The sequence below is a fragment of the Pan paniscus genome, chromosome 5 (genome assembly GCF_029289425.2).
Source record: "Pan paniscus chromosome 5, NHGRI_mPanPan1-v2.0_pri, whole genome shotgun sequence".
In the NCBI taxonomy this organism is placed as follows: Eukaryota; Metazoa; Chordata; class Mammalia; order Primates; family Hominidae; genus Pan; species Pan paniscus.
Window position 1 is genome coordinate 107,730,426 of NC_073254.2, and position 22,258 is coordinate 107,752,683.

General features: G+C 39.3%; 1 protein-coding gene across 8 annotated transcripts in view; it reads left to right on the forward strand.

Annotated features, from left to right (window-relative positions):
• Positions 1 to 22,258, forward strand: part of ORC3 (origin recognition complex subunit 3) — an 86,079-nt gene that overhangs the window by 58,954 nt on the left and 4,867 nt on the right. For 3 of the 8 annotated variants that reach the window (XM_003822860.5, XM_014345424.4, XM_014345425.5), the window contains 7 exons: positions 2,427 to 2,560; positions 6,221 to 6,300; positions 7,258 to 7,355; positions 12,332 to 12,473; positions 14,065 to 14,181; positions 15,070 to 15,149; positions 16,337 to 16,765. In XM_003822860.5, coding sequence (XP_003822908.1) covers positions 2,427 to 2,560; positions 6,221 to 6,300; positions 7,258 to 7,355; positions 12,332 to 12,473; positions 14,065 to 14,181; positions 15,070 to 15,149; positions 16,337 to 16,442 — 757 coding nt within the window. In that variant the 3' untranslated portion in view covers positions 16,443 to 16,765. Of the gene's footprint in view, positions 1 to 2,426; positions 2,561 to 6,220; positions 6,301 to 7,257; positions 7,356 to 12,331; positions 12,474 to 14,064; positions 14,182 to 15,069; positions 15,150 to 16,329; positions 16,766 to 22,258 lie in introns of those variants that run through there. The other 5 variants (XM_008976470.4, XM_008976471.4, XM_055113949.2 and 2 more) reach the window with 5 other exon arrangements.

Here is a 22,258-nt window from a genome sequence, read left to right on the forward strand (position 1 = left end):
GCAAAACATAATCTTTGGCTAAGAGTAAGAGGACTAGACTGGGTGCAGTGGCTCACGCCTATAATCCCAGCACTTTGGGAAGCCGAGGTGGGCGGATCACCTGAGGTCAGGAGTTCGAGACTAGCCTGACCAATATGGTGAAACCCTGCCTCTACTAAAAATACAAAATTAGTCGGGCATGGTGGTGCATGCCTGTAATCACAGCTACTCGGGAGGTTGAGGCAGGAGAATCGCTTGGACCTGGGAGGCAGAGGTTGCAGTGAGCCGAGATCACGCCATTGCACCCTAGCCTGAGCAACAAGAGCAAAACTGCGTCTCAAAGAAAAAAAAAAAAAAGAATAAGAGGACTAATAACTATTTGAATCCCTGGCAGTTTACATCTGAGTACCTTCTCCAAGTGACACATTAAGAGTTATGACTAATGAAGTTTGCTTCCAAAGTTATATGAAATAATGCCCTCTTTTTTGGTCTCCTGGATAATAGGCTAGGTTTGGCCTTCCTTGATATTCAGTTATTTGGAGCTCAAAGTGGACAAGAGCTGTTGCTGCCCCTATCCTGGGAAGCTAATCCTTCACATGCTGCTAACTTGGGTTAGATCTTCTGCCAGCAGTACCTCACCCGTCTTTCCCCTCCAAGCAAGTCAGTGCCGGTGATTTCTTGGACACCGGAAATGCTAATCTTGTCTACTTGAATAGGCCTAAAGGTCAGGTTTAACAGATTGTTCAAGTGTATCTGACTTTGAGTTAACTTTCTTCTCATAACTCTATCTGGGCAATAGAAAGCCACAAATTTTAAATCTCAACTGTAATCAAGTATGAAATGTCTTGGCTTATTTTTCCTTGACCAGTTAGCTGCCTTTCACAGATAAAGATTATATCTTAGATAATTATTGTAGAAAGAGGAAGATAAAGTTTTATACTTTTAAAAAAACTCTGTGGAAATTTACTATTTGGTCTACCCTTAACAATTGCCATATTTACTGGTTGTCTACTTTTTGTTGTTGTTGTTGGGGTTTAAATTTTAGTTCAAGTAACCAGTTCAATTTCTCAGTAATCATAGTCTACTTAGCTTTGTTTCTTTCTCCCAAGTTAGCAGTATTAGTATTTCTCCTCATTTTTTTATTATGAAAGATGTCAAATATAAGTGAATTAGTTGTATTACAAAATGCCCACATTCTGGATTTGTCTGTTACTTCATGGTTAATATTAGAACTTTTTTTTTTTTTTTGAGACTGAGTCTCACTCTGTTGCCCAGGCTGGAGTACAGTGGCGTGATCTCAGCTCGCTGCAACCTCCGACTCCCCGGTTCCAGTGATTCTCCTGCCTCAGCCTCCCGAGTAGCTGGGACTACAGGCGCCCGCCACTACGCCCGGCTAATTTTTTATAATTTTAGTAGAGACGAGGTTTCACCGTGGTAGCCAGGATGGTCTCGATCTCCTGACCTCGTGATCCACCCGCCTCGGCCTCCCAAAGTGCTGGGATTACAGGTGTGAGCCACCGTGCCTGGAAATATTAGAACTTTTAATCATCATAGTTTTAATGACTTAGATGCATTTGCTGAGAATAATTTGAATATTTGTGTAATGCCACTGCTTAAAAATTCCTAATATTGGTCTGATTCCTTTTGATGCCATTACTGAGTATGATCTTAGTGGAGAAATCCTGTAAACTCCAAGAACAAGATCCTAACTTTAGAATATCTGTATTTTCTCTCCATTTCTAACGAAGATTTCTTCTATATCTGTGAATGAGCTACTCAACCACTCTGCCTGTGCTATAAATAACAATTAGATCTGCCTACTTCATTTAAAGTTCAGTGGGTTTACTGACTGATGTTTATAAAGCCCATAGGAGATGTAAAGCATAGTTTAAATGGTGATAATTAGAGAAATGAGTGTACTATTTTGGTTCTTTCAAACAAGTTTACATTTAGCACATCATATCTTCTGTAGACATTTCTTATTTCATATGTACGTTTAGATCAAAAGAAAGGAAAACTATCATTAAATGCCTACTGTGTGGTAAGCACTGTGCTAGAGTCTTCCACTGCTGCTTCTCATTTAATTTTTAAGTCTCCATCTAACCTGTGAAATAAGCAAGTTATTATTTCCATTTTACAGACAACGAACCAAGGATCAGAGATGTATAATAACCTTATTCTTTATTACAAACATCATGTTAGAGCCACACTATGAATCCAGACCTTTGTAAATTTTCTAAGCTAAACTTTATCATGAGAACCCTTCAAGAATTCTTCTGAATGTCGCATATATGGAGGAAAATCTCTCCAAAAAATGTTGGTAGCTACTAATGAAGAATTTCTTTTATCTTCTGAGCGGAAACATTTAATATGTATATTAAATAAAATGTTTTTTAAGTGTTAATTTTCTAGTTATATTACATTTCCTGTCACTGACTCTGTTCTAGGATGTTGGCAAAGGATGAACTGATGACCATACTTGAGAAATGTTTCAAGGTTTTTAAGTCTTACTGTGAAAACCACCTTGGCAGCACAGCTAAGAGAATAGAGGAGTTCCTGGCCCAGTTTCAGAGCCTCGATGGTAAGAGTGTAATATCCTTCCAATTCTATTGGCCATGACAGTCATTTAACTAAAATGGCATGGAAAACCCCACCTTCTGATGTGCTTAGAGATAAAGAGAGAAAGTAGTTCATGATCAGTCAGTATGCCAAGCCTCATAGTATCACATTTTAACAATCACAAATAGGCCAAATGTTTCTCTTCTAGATTTGGTTTAAACAATGGAGAGCATCAAATGGGCAGAAAAAGAAAATCTTTCTCCAGATCGACAGTTTGGGGGATTAGTCTTTAAAAAGTCAACAAAAAGAAATCAAAAAGATTGGAAAGAGTAGCAGGGTGTCATAATTAAGAACTCTTTTTAGAGGTTTTTTCTTAAGCATTTCATCAAGTTCTTTATAGATTTCCAAAGCACTGCATAAATCATCTGTAAGCTTGAAAAATTAATAGCTATGAACTGCTTTCACAGCAGTGAGGCTCATTGGTATGTTGATTACCAAAATCTGCATGAGGCTTACTTTAATCGGATTTACAAAAGCTGGAATCTTTCAGTCCTAAATTAACTGAAGCAGCCTGGCACTCTTCACTGTTGGAGGGTTACAGTTTCTCTCTTTTGCTTGACCTCCACATGATCATTTATATATCCTGAATGCTTAGGGTGTCTGATTGTATATAGGTAGCCATGTTCTGTTCCCTAAATACTAGCTTTTCATGGGCTCTTCTCTTGCTCTGTTTCTAGCACCAAAGTATGGTATTCTTTTAGTAGAACAATAACAACAATAAAATATATTGGTGTGTACCTTTTACTTTTCCCAAATTTAGGGCAATTTTTTAATGGAGTTTTGGGGGAACAGGTAGTTTTTTCATATATAATCACATAGAATTGGACATGACATGTTGAAAATATCTTATTTAAAATGTCTGTTTTAATCCTTTTTTATGTTTGGCAAGTGCTTCTTTGTCTTAAAAATCTTTTGGCTTTAGGAAACTGCTTTTGCAAAAATCTTCCCATATCTCTCCATAGCTACAATGTGAGGCACCTGATGAGTGCTCAGTCATGGAAGATGAAAGAGAATGTTTGCCTGACTAGAGTGGCCTGAGCGGCCAGAGTGAGGAAGTCATCAGCAGGCACTAAGGGATTTTCTTTCAGGTTATGTGTGGGCATTGCTCTTGCCACTGCAGCATGAGCTCAACCACTCTTCAGAACACAAAAACTTTTAAGGGCTGGATGTTGGTATCATTAAGATCATTGAGTTCAGCTATATAACCAGAAACTAAAGTCTAGGAGAAGACGGCAGCTTGTTTGAGATCACACAGCTAGCTAGTGGTAGCACTCAGACCAGAGCCCATCTCTCTTAACCACTAGTTCATTGTTTTTCTGTCGCTAATTCACGATATAAATACGCCCTAGTAGTGATCACTGGATCAGCAAGGGGCCACCCTTAAGTACATAAATAGGGTAAAAGGCTTAGAAAAATAGAAGGTAAATACTGTGTAAATTTCAGTCTTTTACAAAATGGGACTTATGGAGATTGCTGTAAAAATAAACTGCACATATAATTTTTTCTTCTTTTTTTGCTGGGCACCATTAACTAGAGGTAATCTAGATACATTTTTAATTAGAGTTCATATAATATGAGCTAGTAAACAAATTCTGTGATATGCTAGAGCTAAATAAAGGAATGCAGCTTTTGAAATGGGAAGGTCGAAGATTAAGATGATTAGTAGCCTAAAGAATAAAGAATTTTACAAATTAAAGCACAACCACTGTCTTGAAGAAATGTCTGTTATTTCCTGATTTTCAAAAGTGACTCATTATTAATAATAAACTGAAACTAAAACTCCCCACGTTGGATGAGTAGAAATATTTGGCTATATGCTATCTGTGTTCCGTAACATTTATTACATATTACAGTTTGGGTTTAAAATTACAGTTGGGAAGAGTTAAGTAGGACAGAGTGTCATATCAGATTTTTTTTGAGACAGGATCTTGCTATGTTGTCCAGGCTTAAGTGCAGTTGTGCAGTCATAGCCCACAGTTCCCTCAGACCTCCTGGGCTCAAGTAATCCTCCTGCCTCCACCTCCTGAGTAGCTAGGACTACAGAAAAGGGCCACAACATCCAGCTGAATTTTTTTTTTTTTTTGGAGACAGAGTCTCCCACTGTTGTCCAGGCTGGAGTGCAGTAGCATGATAGGCTCACTGCAGCCTATACCTCCCAGGCTCAAGTGATCCTCCCATCTTAGCCTCCCAAGTAGCTGGGACTACAGGCACGTCCCACCACACTTGGCTAATTTTTTTGTATTTTTGTAGGGATGGGGTTTTTCCATGTTGCTCAGGCTGGTCTCGAACTCTCGGGTTCAAGCAATCTGCCTGCCTCAGCCTCCCAAAGTGTTGAGATTATAGGCATAAGCCCCCTCATCAGCCTAATTAATTTTTTTTTTTTTTTTTTTTTTTTTTTTAAATAGAGACAGTGTCTCACTATGTTTCCCAGCCTGGTCTCGAACTCCTTGTCTCAAGTGATCCTCACACCATGGCCTCCCAAAGTGCTGGGATTATAGGAATGAGGCACTTCATTCAGCCCATATTAGATATATTTCAAAGGCATATTAGGTTTATTAACATGTAGCAAACTACATGTTAATGACATGGGACAAAGAATCTAGTAGACATTTTAACCTTTAGTTATGTCTTTTTTGAACCAGAAATTAGCTGTAGCTAAAAAGCAGTTTATTCTTTAAGCCAATGCATATTCTCCAGCTGCATCCTCCTGTCATAGTTTTAGGCCAAACAAACCATGTGTGTGGGGTTCACAAAACCCAACCTGCCCTTGAAGAAGAATATGAGAGCATTATGCTCTCTAGAAGGAGCACAGCTGTACATTTAAGCAGTTATGGTTTTCTTTCCCTTTGCTAAAGAACCATGATGCACTTTATGTTTTAGTGGATTATTTCAAAACTTTTACACACCACCCTCTTCATACTCAAATTTTGTTGTTTACAATCTTGACATAATCAAAGGAAAACAGTTTTAAGTTTTTATTATTTTTTTTAAAAAGCTATGTATAACATCAAAAATATTTGAGACTGGCTGGGCGTGGTGGCTCGTGCTTGTAATCCCAGCACTTTGGGAGGCCAAGGCGGGTGGATCACCTGAGGTCAGCAGTTCGAGACCAGCCTGGCCAACGTGGCGAAACCCCTTCTCTACTAAAAATACAAAAATTAGCCAGGCATGGTGGCCGGCACCTGTAATCCCAGCTACTCCGGAGGCTGAGGCAGGAGAAGCACTTGAACTGGGAGGAGGAGGTTGCAGTGAGCCAAGATGGCACCACTGCATTCCAGCCTGGGCAACAGAGCAAGACTCCATCTGAAAAAAAAAAAATTTTTTTTTTGAGACTTTTTGCTGTTGGTTTGAGGGAGTTTTGTTAGGTTGTATTTTGTTTTGTTTTCATTGTGGTTACACTTTTAAAATTCAGTAGCTGATTTTTTGAAGACATCACTACAGCACAAGTTATATATTATTGGCCTTCAGCTTCTGTAAGAAATCATTTATCAGATGGAATCTTGATCCCTTGCCACATTAAAAAAATATATATAGGTGAAACTTTTACTTTGGAGTAGTAGAAATGTTTGTTCCCTTGACTTGGATTTACCCTCATTGATGTGTACTGGTTTTGTATTAAAAGCAGAAACCGAAGAGGAAGAAGATGCTTCTGGGTCACAGCCAAAGGGGCTTCAGAAGACAGACCTCTATCATCTTCAGAAGGTCAGGTTACTCTCCTCCCTTCCAGCTGCATCCTGTGACACTCCCTTTTTTCAGTTTGTGCTCTAGATTAGCTCTGCCTGGATGTTTTTGTTTTCATTTTTAAACCACAACCAGGAACAAAGCAGACTTTTAACTCACTTCTAAGTTGAACATCCTGTTAGTCCCATTGCCATCATTACTCTACATATACACATTCTGGAACCTACTAGCTAACATAGGTGGAAACCATTCCTGTGGGCTCAGCAAGAGAAAGAGAATTCGCTAGCAATAAGAGAAAATGGGAACATGGCTGCACAAATCTGATTATTTATCTGATGTATTTTTCTGTTTGATCAAACTGAGAGATTTAAAAGAGCCTAACTAATTAGTTTTAGTTACTTTTCTTGATTTTTTAAAATGCATATTCAAGTATAGAGCAGAAATTGAGCCACAGTATATCCAATATATTCTTTTTCAGATAGTTCTAACTTTAGGATCTTGATTGTCGAAATGAAGAACCTTCTTTTACTGTGATACCAAATTATGATAAATGTAGAGTAAAATTTCAATCTAAGTAAAATAAAACACATGGAATCTATTCTGTTAGTATGGCAAAAAGGCAAGATTTTTTTCTTTATCCTGTTAAGTACTTTTCTTAAATGACTTAATGGACTGAATAGTGAGCACTCTGCCATGTAATTTAGTAGTAAAGTGAACTGCCCTTTTCCTCTTTCCCTAAAAATTTGCTTGTATATTATAAAGCAAAACACCTTTGAGGCGAGATTCTTGCCAGACCTTAAAAATAAAAAGAATAAACAAAACCCATTTTGATCTTTCTCTGTACATCCTGTCTTATGGAAAGGGCATCAGGTGCTTCTATAGAACAGATGCCTCCCTCTGAGGGGTTACCAACAGAGCTCCCTCTGAGGGGTTTTCTGTCTGAGGATCACCAGAAAAGCTATGTTCTTTTATCTATAGTCCTTATTGGAAATGAAGGAGTTAAGAAGAAGTAAGAAGCAAACCAAATTTGAAGTACTCAGAGAAAATGTTGTGAACTTCATTGACTGTCTAGTGAGGTAAGTCTAAATTTAGCTCTTAAGAGCTAAAAATCATGCTGTTTTTCCAAATAACACTGGTGTCATAGCTGTCTATAGCCAATCCAGAACATTTTTCTCCTAGGTTAGGCTTTATGCTTTTCAGGTCTCTCCATCTAGCTTAGAGTTGTAATTTTTAGGCCGGGCGTGGTGGCTCACGCCTGTAATCCCAGCACTTTGGGAGGCCAAGGCTGGCGGATCACGAGGTCAGGAGATCGAGACCATCCTGGCTAACAAGGTGAAACCCTGTCTCTACTGAAAGTACAAAAAATTAGCTGGGTGTGGTGGTGGGCGCCTGTAGTCCCAGCTACTCGGGAGGCTGAGGCAGGAGAATGGCATGAACCCAGGAGGCAGAGCTTGCAGTGAGCCAAGATCGTGCCACTGCACTCCAGCCTGGGCAACGGTGCAAGACTCCGTCTCAAAAAAAAAAAAAAAGAATTGTAATTTTTATTCTTTTTCCATCATTATCAAGATGTCTAATCAAATGACTTAGTTCATTCTTTTAATCTCAGTTCAAGAATATAGGCTTAAATTTGATCTACTTCATTAGGTCAGGTGGGGAGAGATGAGATAGAAAGTGAATGTTTCTCTTTCTAATAATAAAGTATTTGTATTACACTTTATCTTTGCTAGGAGTAAATGCTGGATCTGAGCCAAGCCCAGAAAGTAGAGCAGACTAGCCATGCTGCTCTATTTTATCCTGAAGAAAGAACATTTAATTCTAAACAATGCCAGTGCACCTCATTATCAGCACTAAATTTATGTTGAGACATGTGCTGGGTAAATTTAGAAGTCTACCAATCCAGCCTGTATTTTAAGATGTTTCCTTTTTAGGAAACCCAGATCGTTCTGATTCATGGATTTCCCAAAAGTCAGCTTTATGTAGCCGTGTAAAATCACCCACCTAAGTTTGGTGGAAGTTGGGCATGCTACAGAAAAAAATGAGAAGTGTGCAAAAGAAAACGATTTAATACCTAAAAAGTGGGGGGGGGGGGGGGGGAGAACCTGTTATCATTGTTTATTGTAATTTTTTTTTTTTTTTTGAGACAGAGTCTCACTCTGTCGCCCAGGCTGGAGTGCAGTGGCGTGATCTTGGCTGACTGCAACCTCCGCCTCCCGGGTTCAAGGGATTTTCCTGCCTCAGCCTCCCGAGTAGCTGGGATTACAGGCATGTGCCAACAGGCCTGGCTAATTTTTGTATTTTTAGTAGAGACGGGGTTTCACCATGTTGGTCAGGCTGATCCTGAACTCCTGACCTCGTGATCCACCCACCTTGGCTTCCCAAAGTGCTGGGATTACAGGCGTGAGCCACCGCGCTCGGCCCTGTTTATTGTAATTTTTAATGGCAGTTTAAACCCAACAGCAGGCTAGGCACTGAATAAAGTACTGAGAAAATAGCAGCACAATTATTAAAGAGAAAGAGTGCTTTTCTAACAAATTACATGTCTTTTCTGAAGGTGAAAAGCTTAGTTTTCCAGAATAATGTGGGGACAGAGTCATTGTTCCTAGTCATTGGGGAGAAATTGCTAATGCCATGAAAAGGTCCAAAATGATCAACCAAGGCCGGGCGCATTGGCTCACGCCTGTAATCCCAGCATCTTGGGAGGCCAAGGTGGGCAGATCACTTGAGGACAGGAGTTTGAGACCAACCTGACCATCATGGTGAAACCCCGACTCTACTAAAAATACAAAAAATAGCTGGGCATGGTGGTGCACACCTGTAATCCTAGCTACTTGGGAGGCTGAGGGAGGAGAATGGCTTGAACCCGGGAGGCAGAGGTTGCAGTGAGCTGATATCGCACCACTGCACTCCAGCCTAGGCAACAGAGCAAGACTCCATCTCGAGAAAAAAAAAAAAAGTGATGAACTGCAATATTGGCCAAATACTAGTCAAAAATTACATTTTAGAACCCACAGAGTTAACCTTGCCCTACTGGGCTTTCCTGTTCTTGTAGAGTCTAGCCCCAAACTCTTGACTCTTCCCTTTTACCAGGCAGTGAACATGGTAGTCACTAAAAATAATTTTGCAATGTGATTTGCCAATTTTAGGCCAAATGTCAGGTTCCAGAGTTCTTACAAATTCCAAATTGTAGGCTCTGAAATCACATCAGCCATTTCCCTGTCATGATCCTTCACCTAATATGTCTGACTTTTTACCTTTCTGAGCAGTTGTTGAAATAATGCTCAGTATAATTAAATGTGTTTTGTTGTAAAATCACAAAATCTTCCATACTAGGATTTAGTGTCTTTACCAAGATTGTCCCAGGAGGGAAGAGATTAGAATTGTAGCATGTTAAAGCTAAAAGAGACCTGAAGAGTCAGCCCTGTGGCAGCTAAAGGCCAGAGAGGGGCTGTGACTCATGCAAGGTCACACAGTCTCATTCTCCTGACATCTGCCAAAAGGCCCTCTCCATTTCTCTACACTGCCCTCAACAGCCACACCACAGATGTCTGGGCACAGCTTGGAGTTATGGAGAAAGGATGTCCTTTAAAGACAAATATAAGCAGGAGACTTCAGGAGGCAGAGTTCACAGTATACCATGAGCAGCTCTTGGCAAAAATACTGGCAGGCAAGAATAAGTTGCCAGATCTTGAGAGCTGAGAATAAATTGCCACTTTCTAAGTTACTGTTTTTGCCAATAGCAAGCTTCAACTTTGTAGCCCTTGTTGATACTAATTCCTCCAGTTCCTTCAGAACCACCTCTTTCAGGGAAGGCCTATCATTTGTCTGGTCTGAATCCAAAATGAGCATAATGCAGTGCTTTAGTGCCAGACTCATTGCTTACTTCTTCTCACATAAATAAGTCACAGAAATATATTTCTATGCCAATCTCCAAGTCTGCAGTCAGATAAAAATTCTAATGTATAATGTATTTTGTTACTGTTGTTGTTCAACTAATGTAGCCAGTGGAAACAAAATTAAGGCAGATATTTTATTTTTGCTCTGATGGTTCTTTGAGGATATCTAGAGAGGTCTTTTGCCTTGGGAAATGCCTGAATTTCTATATATCACATGTAAAAATGTTAAAATGTGAGGCGATAGTTTGAGTTTCTGAAGTTGACTCTATCTGATTGCCTTGTTAGATATCCAATCCTTATTACATAGCAGGGACTGCAACAAGATCTTTTAATGACAGCCATGTATAATGATTGGGAAATAACTGCCTGAGGTTAGTGTAGGAAGAGTTTATGGTCAGAAATTACAAATTGGTAGCCAGCCATCACAGAAACTATTTCCTGAAGCTACAGCTAAGTTAACTTAACCTTGAGTAATTAAGATGTTAACAGTATCTGAGGTATAGAATACTGTTCCTTAGTGAGGATCAAGTCAAAATCATACACTCTTTGCAAGTAAGTTTTGTTCCAGTTGATTCTGGAGAAGGAGCAGCACCTAGAATTAGAATGAGCAAGGGGTCATTAGCTCTTGAGATGGGGGAGGAAAGGAAGATGGTGAAGAGTGATGTCCATGTTGAATACCCTTTCCACTTCCTCTCTTCTTCAGAGCTCCTGGCCACATCGGGACAAAGCAAGTGTAGGGGATTTCTAGGGAGTGGTATCCTCTCCAGAAGAAGAGAAAGGATACTTGGAAGAAGGGGAATAATGTCCCCAGTGACTGGGCTGAGGTAGCTGCTTTGCTCTGCTTGTACTGGTAGGAAAAGGAGCTGACACAAGCTGTCATGTGGCCAAAATACTTTAGGCTCAGGACTGGACTAAGCCCCAGAAATCTTCTTTATGAAGTCATGTGAGTTAACTATATACTTTAATCCAGTTAGTGACATTACTCTGTCTATGGGTTATGTATGCCAAAGCTTCTCCCCTCCAATTTGCCACCCTCCAGGCATCCAGTATAGTATCACTGTCATGGCACAGACCACCTGATGGGCTCATTATACATGCAAAGCAAATTTTTAATGCCGTATTTTTTAGTTCCGAATTTATTAAAATTGTTTTATCATCTAGCTCATAGGTGAAAAAAATCCCAAATTATGGCAGATTTTTTATAAGTGAAATTTTATTAATGATTTGTTTTTCAATACTCTGAAACTAAGATTTAGACTTTTCTGCCTTCTAACGTAATAAGTAATTCCAATATATAAAAAACTTTTGGGCCGGGCGCGGTGGCTCACACCTGTAATCCCAGCACTTTGGGAGGCCAAGGCTGATGGATCACCTGAGGTCAAGAGTTCAAGACCAGCCTGGCCAACATGGTGAAACCTCATCTCTATTAAAAATACAAAAATTAGCCGGGCGTGATGGTGGGCACCTGTAATCCCAGCCTCTCAGGAGGCTGAGGGCTGAGTCAGGAGACTCACTTGAACCTGGGAGGCAGAGGTTGCAGTGAGCCGAGATTGCACCACTGCACTCCAGTCTGGGTGACAAGAGTGAAACTCCGTCTCAAAAAAAACCAAAACAAAACAAAAAAACCCCACAACTTTTGAGGTGTCATTTCCATGAAAGATATCAACTAAAAATTTTCTGTGATCCAAGAAGAATTTCCTGAACTCTTAATTCCAGGCCTGTGTTCAATATTGCCAAAGGTTAAATGTTTGCTGTGCTAGAAAATGTAGATATCTGTTTTCTCATTTACTTTAAGAAATGCTATCTTAAAGATTTCTAAGCAGAAATGTAGTATATATACATTTGTTCCTAAAGGTTTAACTCAGAACTGAAATATACAGCTTCTTATAAAGAGTCTAGAGGTAGTTTTAAAAACTATTATATGGAAGAGATGCAGTTCTGAGTGAAACTGTATTAGAGCTGATATTTGGGTTTGTTTCATTCGTTTGTTTTTGGTTGTTAATTTTGCTTTTAGTAAATGGTTCAGTCCTCTACAGAGAGAGGATTGACAAAAATGTTATAGTGAAAATTGAAGTCCAACAGAGCTTAAAGGAAAAAATATATATATTATATATAAAGAAAATAAACCTGTGCTTATCTAAACATGGATTCTGTTTCAGAGAATACCTTCTGCCTCCTGAGACACAGCCTCTCCATGAGGTGGTGTACTTCAGTGCTGCCCATGCCCTTCGTGAGCATTTAAATGCTGCTCCGCGAATTGCCCTCCATACTGCACTCAACAATCCTTACTATTATCTCAAGGTAAGATGAACATTTAGTTTTCTGATAGTTTAGCTCAGACTCTGGGCGTCATTGTCATAAAAATATACTAAATTTGCAGTTATGTTTTAATGAGCAGAGAGTCGGCAATTCAGGGTTGCACGTCTCATATATTTTTAAAAATTCTTTAGACTGTAGAAAAAAATTTCTAACCCCATAAAGATACCAGTTAGTAGTCAACTGTTGCTGCCAGTTTTTGACCATGTGTAATCTTTGCCCTTCACATGCTAAAGTCAGATCATAGGCACAAAGACTTGAGAGTATAATGTTACCACTCTTGTGAAAATAAAAGAAATGTTTCCTGTAAACATAACAGCAGACAGGGATTAAACAATATGGCCTAATAAATTACTGAAAGACCGAAATGGTTGTTTCTAGTGGGAAAGAGAAATACTTTGGGACTTCATCTTGGATTTTAAAACAAAGAAAGATCTATTCTGAGAGCATCTGCAGAGCTGAGTGTAGAGGATAACCAGCAGTCTGCCACTAAAACTCCTGGGGCAGCACACTTCAGCTGCCCTTGCTAAAGTCCAGACACAGTTATCAACTCCTGGAAGCTCTTTAAACAATAGTTCAAGACAGCTCACAATTTTAGAAACTAGCTTTCTTATGACCGGGCAAAATGATCACTTTAAACATTCAATAAGCTGTATATACATGAAAGAGTGGTAAGTTAAATACCCAGAAATCTTGCCACAATAAATACTTAAGAAACAACTCCATAAGACCTATGAAGAGCATTCCAGTGTACTGGCTTCTCATTGCAAAACGGCACACAAACATGCAGAGTATTACAAGAATATTGAGTAGGACGATATAAGTCAATGGTTTTCAGTGATGGTGAAAACCACTGAATAATTTCATACTTAACCAAAAAATCAGTTAATTTTAATATATAAACCATAAATTAAAACTTACAAAATCTGTCTTCTTCTTGACTGGTGGGTCACAGAAGAGAACTGGTATGATTTCAGTTGTCTTTGGGTGGGATATATTATAATATACCCCTGATATTATAATATCAGAGCAGGGTGTGTATGTAAGACTTTGTGTTTCTCAGTAAAAGCCATGGATTTCAAATAGGTTGAAGAAACACTGATGGTTTCTATAGGGCTTAAGATCTGCAGTGTTGACAACGTAGTCTTTTCTTTAAAAGAAATTTATACCCCTGGTAAGTGGTATTAGTATTTACTAATACAGTATAGTAATTGTTAGAATTCAGCTAATTATAAGTGTTGGAAGTACCATTTTATTAAGTATTCCTAAAGATTTCCATAAACTTTTTACATTAAGTGCATTCAGGTCTGAGAAATTAGTAATTTATGGATTGAAATGAAAAATATGCTTATCTTCTAATCCTGGGAATATTCTAGTGACTAAGAACTAGAGGGGTTATGACCAAGACATAAACCTAAACAAGAACTAGCTAACTATTGAATAGACTCACTAAATAAGGGAAACCAAGATTCCATTTACTGGTTTACTCAGTTTAGGTTGGGGGCTTCATTAATGTCTGATTTTATTCCTAATAATTTCTAAAAGTTAGTCATCTTAGTTTACTGTTAATTGTTAGAATGAAGCACTGAAAAGCGAAGAAGGCTGCATTCCGAATATCGCCCCAGACATCTGCATAGCATACAAACTGCACCTAGAGTGTAGCAGGCTCATCAACCTCGTGGACTGGTCAGAGGTAGGTTGTAGGGAAAAGAACAAGCTAGATATTTTTCTAACCATCCATGATGACTTTCTCAGAATAGTTTTATACTTTTAGTGCTTTGGAATTTATCTTGTGTTTAATGCCTTGTCTTTTATTTGGAAAGCATAAATCACTTCAAACTTTAAAAGTTCCTTAGGAAGTGGTAGTTCAACAGTCCCCATTCCCAATCCCCTGCCCTCTGATCCTGAATTCCTTAACCAAGCCAATTCTGTGTTCATGCTAGGTCAAAATAAGTATGTGATCTAACCCAATAGTTAGCATTAAGCAAAAACTAAACAATTTAGGTCAGTTCTGTTATTTCACAAAATAAAGTATATTATTAACTAGCATTTCTCTTCTTGCTTAAAAGAAAAAAATTGAAGTAACTACACAACAGATTTAGCAATCAGGAAGTACAAGGAATACTTGGCAAGGCAATAAACAACTGTTGTTATTCTTTAAAATAAACAACTATTCTTTCTGTCTTCAGAATAGTATTACAAAGATCTTAACTCTATTAAAGGCCTTACAGATGTCTTGTCACCATTAAAAAATATCCATAATTGGCTGCTTCCAAGAAAAATAGATATTTTCCTGGAGTAAGATTAGTAGAGGAAACAGGGCTTTCTTGTTCTTTTACCTTTGACTAGCTTCGTTTCTTGTTTTTCTCTGCATACTCTTAGTTCTCTGAAACGAGTATTCAGGAACCATTACTTTATCTTTTAATATATAAGTGGTTTAAAGTGATCATCAGTGTAGTTTTGACAATCTTAAATTTGATATAATGAAGAATATGTGCCAGCTATCAACAGCCATTAAAAGAAGTATAGTAAAAGATGTTTGGCAACTGTAGACATTTTTATTTTCTTGTCTATTCAAAAGGCTTTTGCAACAGTTGTGACAGCTGCTGAAAAAATGGATGCAAATTCTGCAACCTCAGAAGAAATGAATGAAATTATCCAGTATCCTTTTAAAACCATTTCTACAATGTCCAACTACACATAAAATATAAGTTTATAATTTCTCCAGATCTACACTAGATATTTATAAAGGCGTACTCCAAACAACCGTATTACTTGTTAATATTAACCATATGGTGCTAGAATAACTGAAATTTCTGAATCTTTATTTTGAATTTAATCCAAAATGAGATCAAACCTAAAACTTTTGGTATCAAATTTATATCAAGATTATATTTTAAAATTTACCAAAAATGAAACTGCCATTATTGAATTCTCTTTTTTTGTTTTTTGTTTTTTTTGTTTTGTTTTGTTTTGTTTTGAGACGGAGTCTCGTCTATCGCCCAAGCTGGAGTGCAGTAGTGCAATCTTGGCTGACTGCAACGTCCGCCTCCTGGGTTCAAGCAATTCTCCTGCCTCAGCCTCCCAAGTAGCTGGGATTACAGGTGCCTGCCACCAAGCCCAGCTAATTTTTGTATTTTTAGTAGAGACGGGGTTTCACCATGTTGGCCAGGCTGGTCTCGAACTCCTGACCTTGTGATCCGCCCGCCTTGGCCTCCCAAAGTGCTAGGATTATAGGTGTGAGCCACCTCACCCGGCCTAATTCTTTTTTTTTTTTTTTTTTTTTGAGACAGAGTTTTGCTATTGTTGCCCAAGCTGGAGTGCAGTGGCGCGATCTCGGCTCACCGCAACCTCCACCTCCCGGGTTCAAGCGATTCTCCTGCCTCAGCTTCCCAAATAGCTGGGATTACAGGCGCCTGCCACCATGCCTGGCTAATTTTTGTATTTTTAGGGGAGATGGGATTTCACCATGTTGGCCAGGCTGGTCTTGAACTCCTGACCTTAGGTGTTCTGCCTGCCTCGGCCTCCCAAAGTGCTGGGATTACAGGTGTGAGCCACTGACCTGGTCTGAATTCTCTATTTTTCTAATGTACGTTTAGAAGTGGGGGCGGGGAGCAATTTCCATACTATGTAGAACATTAGATTTAGGAAGCATTAAGTACTTTTCCATTTATGTTTTATTGATAGTGGATTCTAATTAATGTTTTCCAGTAACAGTTATAGTTTAATTTAGGAGTTTATATCTGAACTATCTACTTCATTTTACCAACTAGTATTTTAACATTGAGATTTTAATCCCTTTTTGTCAAAAATACAGCATGGCCAGTTTCCTTAATTAAAGCCTCCAGTGCTCGGTTTATTAGAGCTGTTTCTGAACTAGAACTTTTAGGATTTATAAAACCTACCAAACAGAAGACTGACCATGTGGCAAGACTAACATGGGGAGGCTGCTAGAAAGCAAATAAGCAAAGCCAGAACTATCACATTTAGCTTAAGAGAAAAAGGTGACCAGTCATATGTACATATATTAGAGGAGCCTGTTTTGTTGAGAAGATAAATGTGTAACCCCCATTGATGTTTAACCAGAAAAGTACATTGCTAACCCCAAACAGGCATGTTTAACACCTGTGGAGTACTTTAGACTCCAACAAATATGTAACTAAAACTGCTCACACATTTTACTGTACTTTCCACAAAGTCATTACTAAATTGTGAGTAAATCATTCTTGAACTTAGAGTATGTAAATGTAATAAATTCCGTTATCCAGGAGTATAAATTATTTGCAGTTGCTTTAGCAGTCCTCATTCCTCCTCTCCCAATTCCCTGCATTGGCATTCCTTACTTTAGTGTAGTAGGCAGTAAGTAACATGAATATCTTACAGGTTGTTTCTCCTGGTGACTACATAGGTTCCAAAACTGTCTCTGCCTCTCCATTTCCTGTAGTCTTACAACTTTAAAGAAAAAAAAAAAAAGGCCAGGCGTGGTGGCTCACACCTGTAATCCCAGCACTTTGAGAGGCCAAGGCGGGTGGATCACAAGGGCAGGAGATCGAGACCATCCTGGCCAACAAGGTGAAACCCCATCTCTCCTAAGAAATACAAAAAATTAGCCAGGTGTGGTGGCACATGCCTGTAGTCCCAGCTACTCGGGAGCCTGAGGCAGGGGAATTGCTCGAACCCGGGAGGCGGAGGTTGCAGTCAGCTGAGATCGGCCACTGCACTCCAGCCTGGGTGACAGAGTGAGACTCCATGTCAAAAAAAAAGTCCCAAACTGTTTGGCTTTATTTAGGCAGTAAATATTCTACTTCGGGATGACCTGTCATGGAGCCAGTAAGGCCTCTACAAATCACATCCCAAACAAATACAACTCAGATGAGCAAAGTAAGGCCCAGATGAAATGACATCTCGATCTCTTCTATGGCAGAAACTCAGCAAGACATAATGAAACAAAGATAGCTAAAGTTCATTATTTAATGCTCTACTCCCAAGAGAATTATGGGACTTTAAGACTACTCACTAACATACAAAATTACCATGCAGATATGGGGGAAAAGTCCATGTCCGGAAAAAACTTGGTTTGCAAACCTTAGAACTATGTCATTGCAGGATTATGTGTGTGTGCCCGTGTGTGTGCTCACAGGCTTTGAAGAGTTTTATGAGTATCCGTTATCCAAAATGCTTGGAAACAGAAGTGTTTTGGATTTTAGATTTTGAAATATTTACATTATACTTAACAAGTTCGGTTCAGCATCCAAAACCCAAAATGCTCCAGTGAGCATTTCCTTTGAGCATGTCAGTACGCAAAAAGTTTCAGATTTTGGAGCACTTAAGATTTAGGATTTGGGATATTCAGCCTGCATAATCAAACCTCCTTCATTCAGGAATGTAAAAGGAGGTATTAATATGAGCTTAGAATAAAGAACACCTTAGACCTCTGGCAGCGTGGTGGGCTGAGATGACATTAATGGGTAGCTGCTCACCCTCCCCACCTCACTCCCTGCTTTAAGCACATAAAAATGCTAGATGAGCTGGGTACAGCAGCTCGCGCCTGTAATTCCAGCACTTTGGGAAGCTGAGGCAGGCGGATCACGTGAGGTCAGGAGTTTGAGACCAGCCTGGCCAACCTGGTAAAACCCCATCTCTACTAAAAATACAAAAATTAGCTGGGCGTGTTGGTGGGCGCCTGTAATCCCAGCTACTGGGGAGGCTGAGGCAGGAGAATCACTTGAACCTGGGAGGCGGAGGTTGCAGTGAGCCAAGATTGTACCATTGCATTCCAGCCTAGGCGACAGAGCGAGACTCTGTATCAAAAAAAAACAAAACAAAACAAAACAAAATTAGCTGGGCGTGGTGGCACACGCCTGTAATCCCAGCTACATGGAAGGCTGAGGCAGGAGAATCGCTTTAACCCAGAAGGTGGAGGTTGTAGTGAGCCGAGATTACACCATTGCACTCCAGCCTGGGCAGAAAGAGTGAAACTCCGTCTCAAAAACAAAACAAAACAAAAGCTAGATGAAATATATCTCAAAAAATGTCAAAATGTTGCCAAGGCTAAAAGGAAGGGGAAACCCCAAGGTACCATAAATAATCAACTGCAAGTCAGAGCAGAAAGCACCTAGCCCTGCACAGCTTTGGGAAAGACAATGACCAGCGTAGGTAGTTAAGTTAGATTAGGTATCTTTTCATCTTCATTTAAAAGGTGCCAGGATTTCTTATTCAACAGAATGTAAACACCTGTACATATGTACACAGGACTGTCAGCTTGAATGTTTGTTAAGGAATTTATTATATGCAAACACAAGTACCACTACTACCATAGAAAGCAACTGGACAAATAGAAGCCTTGACACCTTGGAATCCATGTATTAAAGACAGAGCCTCTGTCATTCTAAGGGTCTTTGAGTGAGGGTGTGGAACACAGCCCACCAAATGAATATGATCAAAGAATAAATTTCTCATGTTAAGTCACTGAGATTCCATGATTTACCTTCATAGCAATTAGCTCAATATTTTTTCGCAATATTCTAGTCATTCTTCTTCTAGTCTTGCCTCCAACCATGTGTTTCATTTTTTAAACAATGGTTGGTACAAATCTAGGGAAAGAATAGGTGATTTTAATGATTTTTCCATCTATTTAAGGTAAGAAAGTTGGCAACAGGGAAGGTCTTCCAATACAAGGACACCATCACTACGTACAATGTAGTTTCAAATGATGCATATGAGCACCAGATAAAATTGTCAGTGTTTAGAAACTATTACTTTGAACAACACTCATACAGCAAGATGCTTTTTACACTGTAAGGTACAGAGGAACTGGCCTCACACAGACCAGCAGATTCATATATAAGGCACAGATTCACTGAGTAGAGTAAGTAGCCATGCCTTACTTTTCCTTTGCTGGGCACTAAGTTGAATTTATCCAACATAAACGCATGTCATGCCCTGAACCACTTTGACTTTCCTCACTAAAGATTATGTAAGAAAGTAGCAGGATGGCAACTGCCCTATTTTCTTTTTCGAGACAGAATTTCGCTCTGTTACCCAGAGTGCAGTGACACGATTTGGGCTCACTGCAACCTCTGCCTCCTGGGCTCAAGCCATTCTCCTGCCTCAGCCTCCCAAGTAGCTGGGACCACAGGTGTGTGCCACCACGCCCAGCTAATTTTTGTATTTTTAGTAGAGATGGGGTTTTGCCATGTTGGCCAGGCTGGTCTTGAACTCCTGGGCTCAAGCGATACACCCACCTAGGCTTCCCAAAGTGCTGGGATTACAGGCATGAACCACCGTGCCCAGTCGAAAACTGCCCTATTTTCACAATGAATACACAAAAGAGCTATAAAATTAAAACATGAAGCTCCTTTGTGGTAATCATTAATGGAGCACAAAACCCTCAAGACAGCCTATGAAATGCCAGTTCAATTCTGTGTCCATTCTGTAATTCAGGAAACCTCTACCAAAATATCTTACAAAGGAAGTATTCTGCCTTACTAAATCTTTCATTTAATGAAATACTGATCTGAAAACCCTGAATCGAAGTAGGGTGAAATACATTCAAAAAGTACCAAGCATGTGCCATGTGCCAGGCACTGTATGCCAGTGAGCAAAGAACCCTGCCTTCACTGCGTTTAGCAGAGGAAGTAAAACAAAGCAGCAGCAGGGCAGAGCACCAGGATGTCAGGCTGCAATTTTAAAAAGAGTGGTCAGAGCAGGCTTCATTGAGATGACGTTTGTGCAAAAAGTCAAAAGTGGTGAAAAAATTTTCCATGAAGTTTTGTGGGAGAAGAGCATGCTAGGCAGACACTAGCAGTAACAAAAATCCTATGCTGGAAAAACAGCAAAAGTGGCCAATGTGGACAAGGTAGAGTGAGCAGGAGGAATTCAATAGGAATTGAATGAGGTGGGGTAGAGTGCAGGTAATTTAGGGCTCCACAGACCTTTGTGAAGTTTTACTTTTACTTAGGAAGCCATCTAAACAAGACTTAGACTTTTAAAGGATCAGTCTGGTTGCTATGAGAGTAGAATAGGATGGGTGAGAGGAGACAAAGTGAGGCAAAACAAAGACCGGTTAGGAAACCACAGAAATAATCCAAGCAAGCTATGATAGTGTCTTGGATTAGGGTAATAGCAGTAGAGATGTTAATATTTTAAGGTGGAACTAAGATCAGATGAAGGATGTGAGGAGTCCAAGACCATTTCTGCCTAGAAACAAAGAATGGAGTGGCCATTAAGTGATTGAGGATGACTGAGAGGAAAAATTTCAGAAGCAAAAATAAGTTTTAGACGTAAATTTCGAGGTGTCTACTAGATACCTAACTGAAGATGTCACATGAAGAGGTTAATATAATCTGATGTCCTTATGATGAGATCACCAAGATGAGTACTAAGAGAGGAGGCAAGCAGCCCAAGGTCAAGCTCGGGGGCACACCTATGTTTTAGCAAAATGCAGGGAAATGAAGATTGGGCCAACAGCAAGACAGAGAAGGAGCAGCCAGTAAAGGAGAAACGTCAAAACAAGTGTAGTATTTTGCAAGCCAACTGAAGAGTGCTTCAAGGTCAAATGCTGGCTGCTGATTAGATTTAACAATGTGGAAATCTTTGCTGCGTTTTACTAAGAGTAACAGAGTGGAGACGAACTCTAATCACCTATCAGATGACCTAACCAAGTGTCCAAACTTAACAGCCTGGAAAAGCTGTAACTGTTGTGATGCAATATGGAGACCATAGCATCACCTTGCACTCTTGCACAACAAGTTTAACCTGAAACTTGCAAAAACTTTAGACGTTTCAGTTTACAGAAAGTTCAAAGGGATATCAGAAGTTAAAATTAATGACACTACAAAGAAAAACTCAACAAGACAACAGGCCTAGTATTTCCAGAAAGTAGGAATCTTAATTGAATCGTGTTTGGGGGAATGAGGGTAGCTATTTAAAAAAGAGACACATGGAAAAATCTGAAATAAGGACTCGATGTTAAATTAGGGAAGTATTTTAAGTGGGAAAGTCAACTTTTCTGTTTGAATTTCTTTTCCTAATAAAACAAAAGTTGGTGAAAAAAAGGAAGGGGTAATAAACTGGAGGAAGTTTAGAAAACAGTTTTGCTTTTATAAAGGGGAGCACTAAAATAATCACTAGCAAGGGATATAGGATCAAAAGATTTTTTAATAACATGCTTATTATGCTTTTGGAAATGATTTAGTAGAGAAAGAAAATAGATGCAGTAGAGAGAGGAGAGGACTGCTGGAGCTGTATCTTTGCCTGAGACATAGGTTTGCATCTCGTGCTCCTTACCTGGGGCAAATGCAGGAGCAAGAGAATTGTGGGAGCCATGTATCCATGAGTAGACATAGTCAGACTATTCGGGTGCTTTTGTAGAATATTCATTTAATACCAATTACTATAAGAGTTTGAAAGGAGTAAAGAGAACCCAAACAGGGCAAAAACAAGTCATTTCCAACCCTAGCTGCTTAAATCACCTAGGCAGCATATTAAACAGATTCCAAAAGTTCTCCCCTCCCACCAATTGTCTAAAGCAGTCTCTGGGGATAGGTAGAGCCTGAGAACCTTCTACCATTTTCTTTAGGGTCGTGTCAAGTGCTTGCCATAGGCCAAAGACAGCTTTAGTAGTTTAAACCTCCAATATTTATTTTTCTCAGATTGCCTATTTTTCCAAAAGTGCAAACGCTTATACCTATGTGCACTTGTTAAAGATTTACTAAACACATCATAGTACAGTACTGTATCAGTACTGCCTTTTACTGAAAGAATAAGAT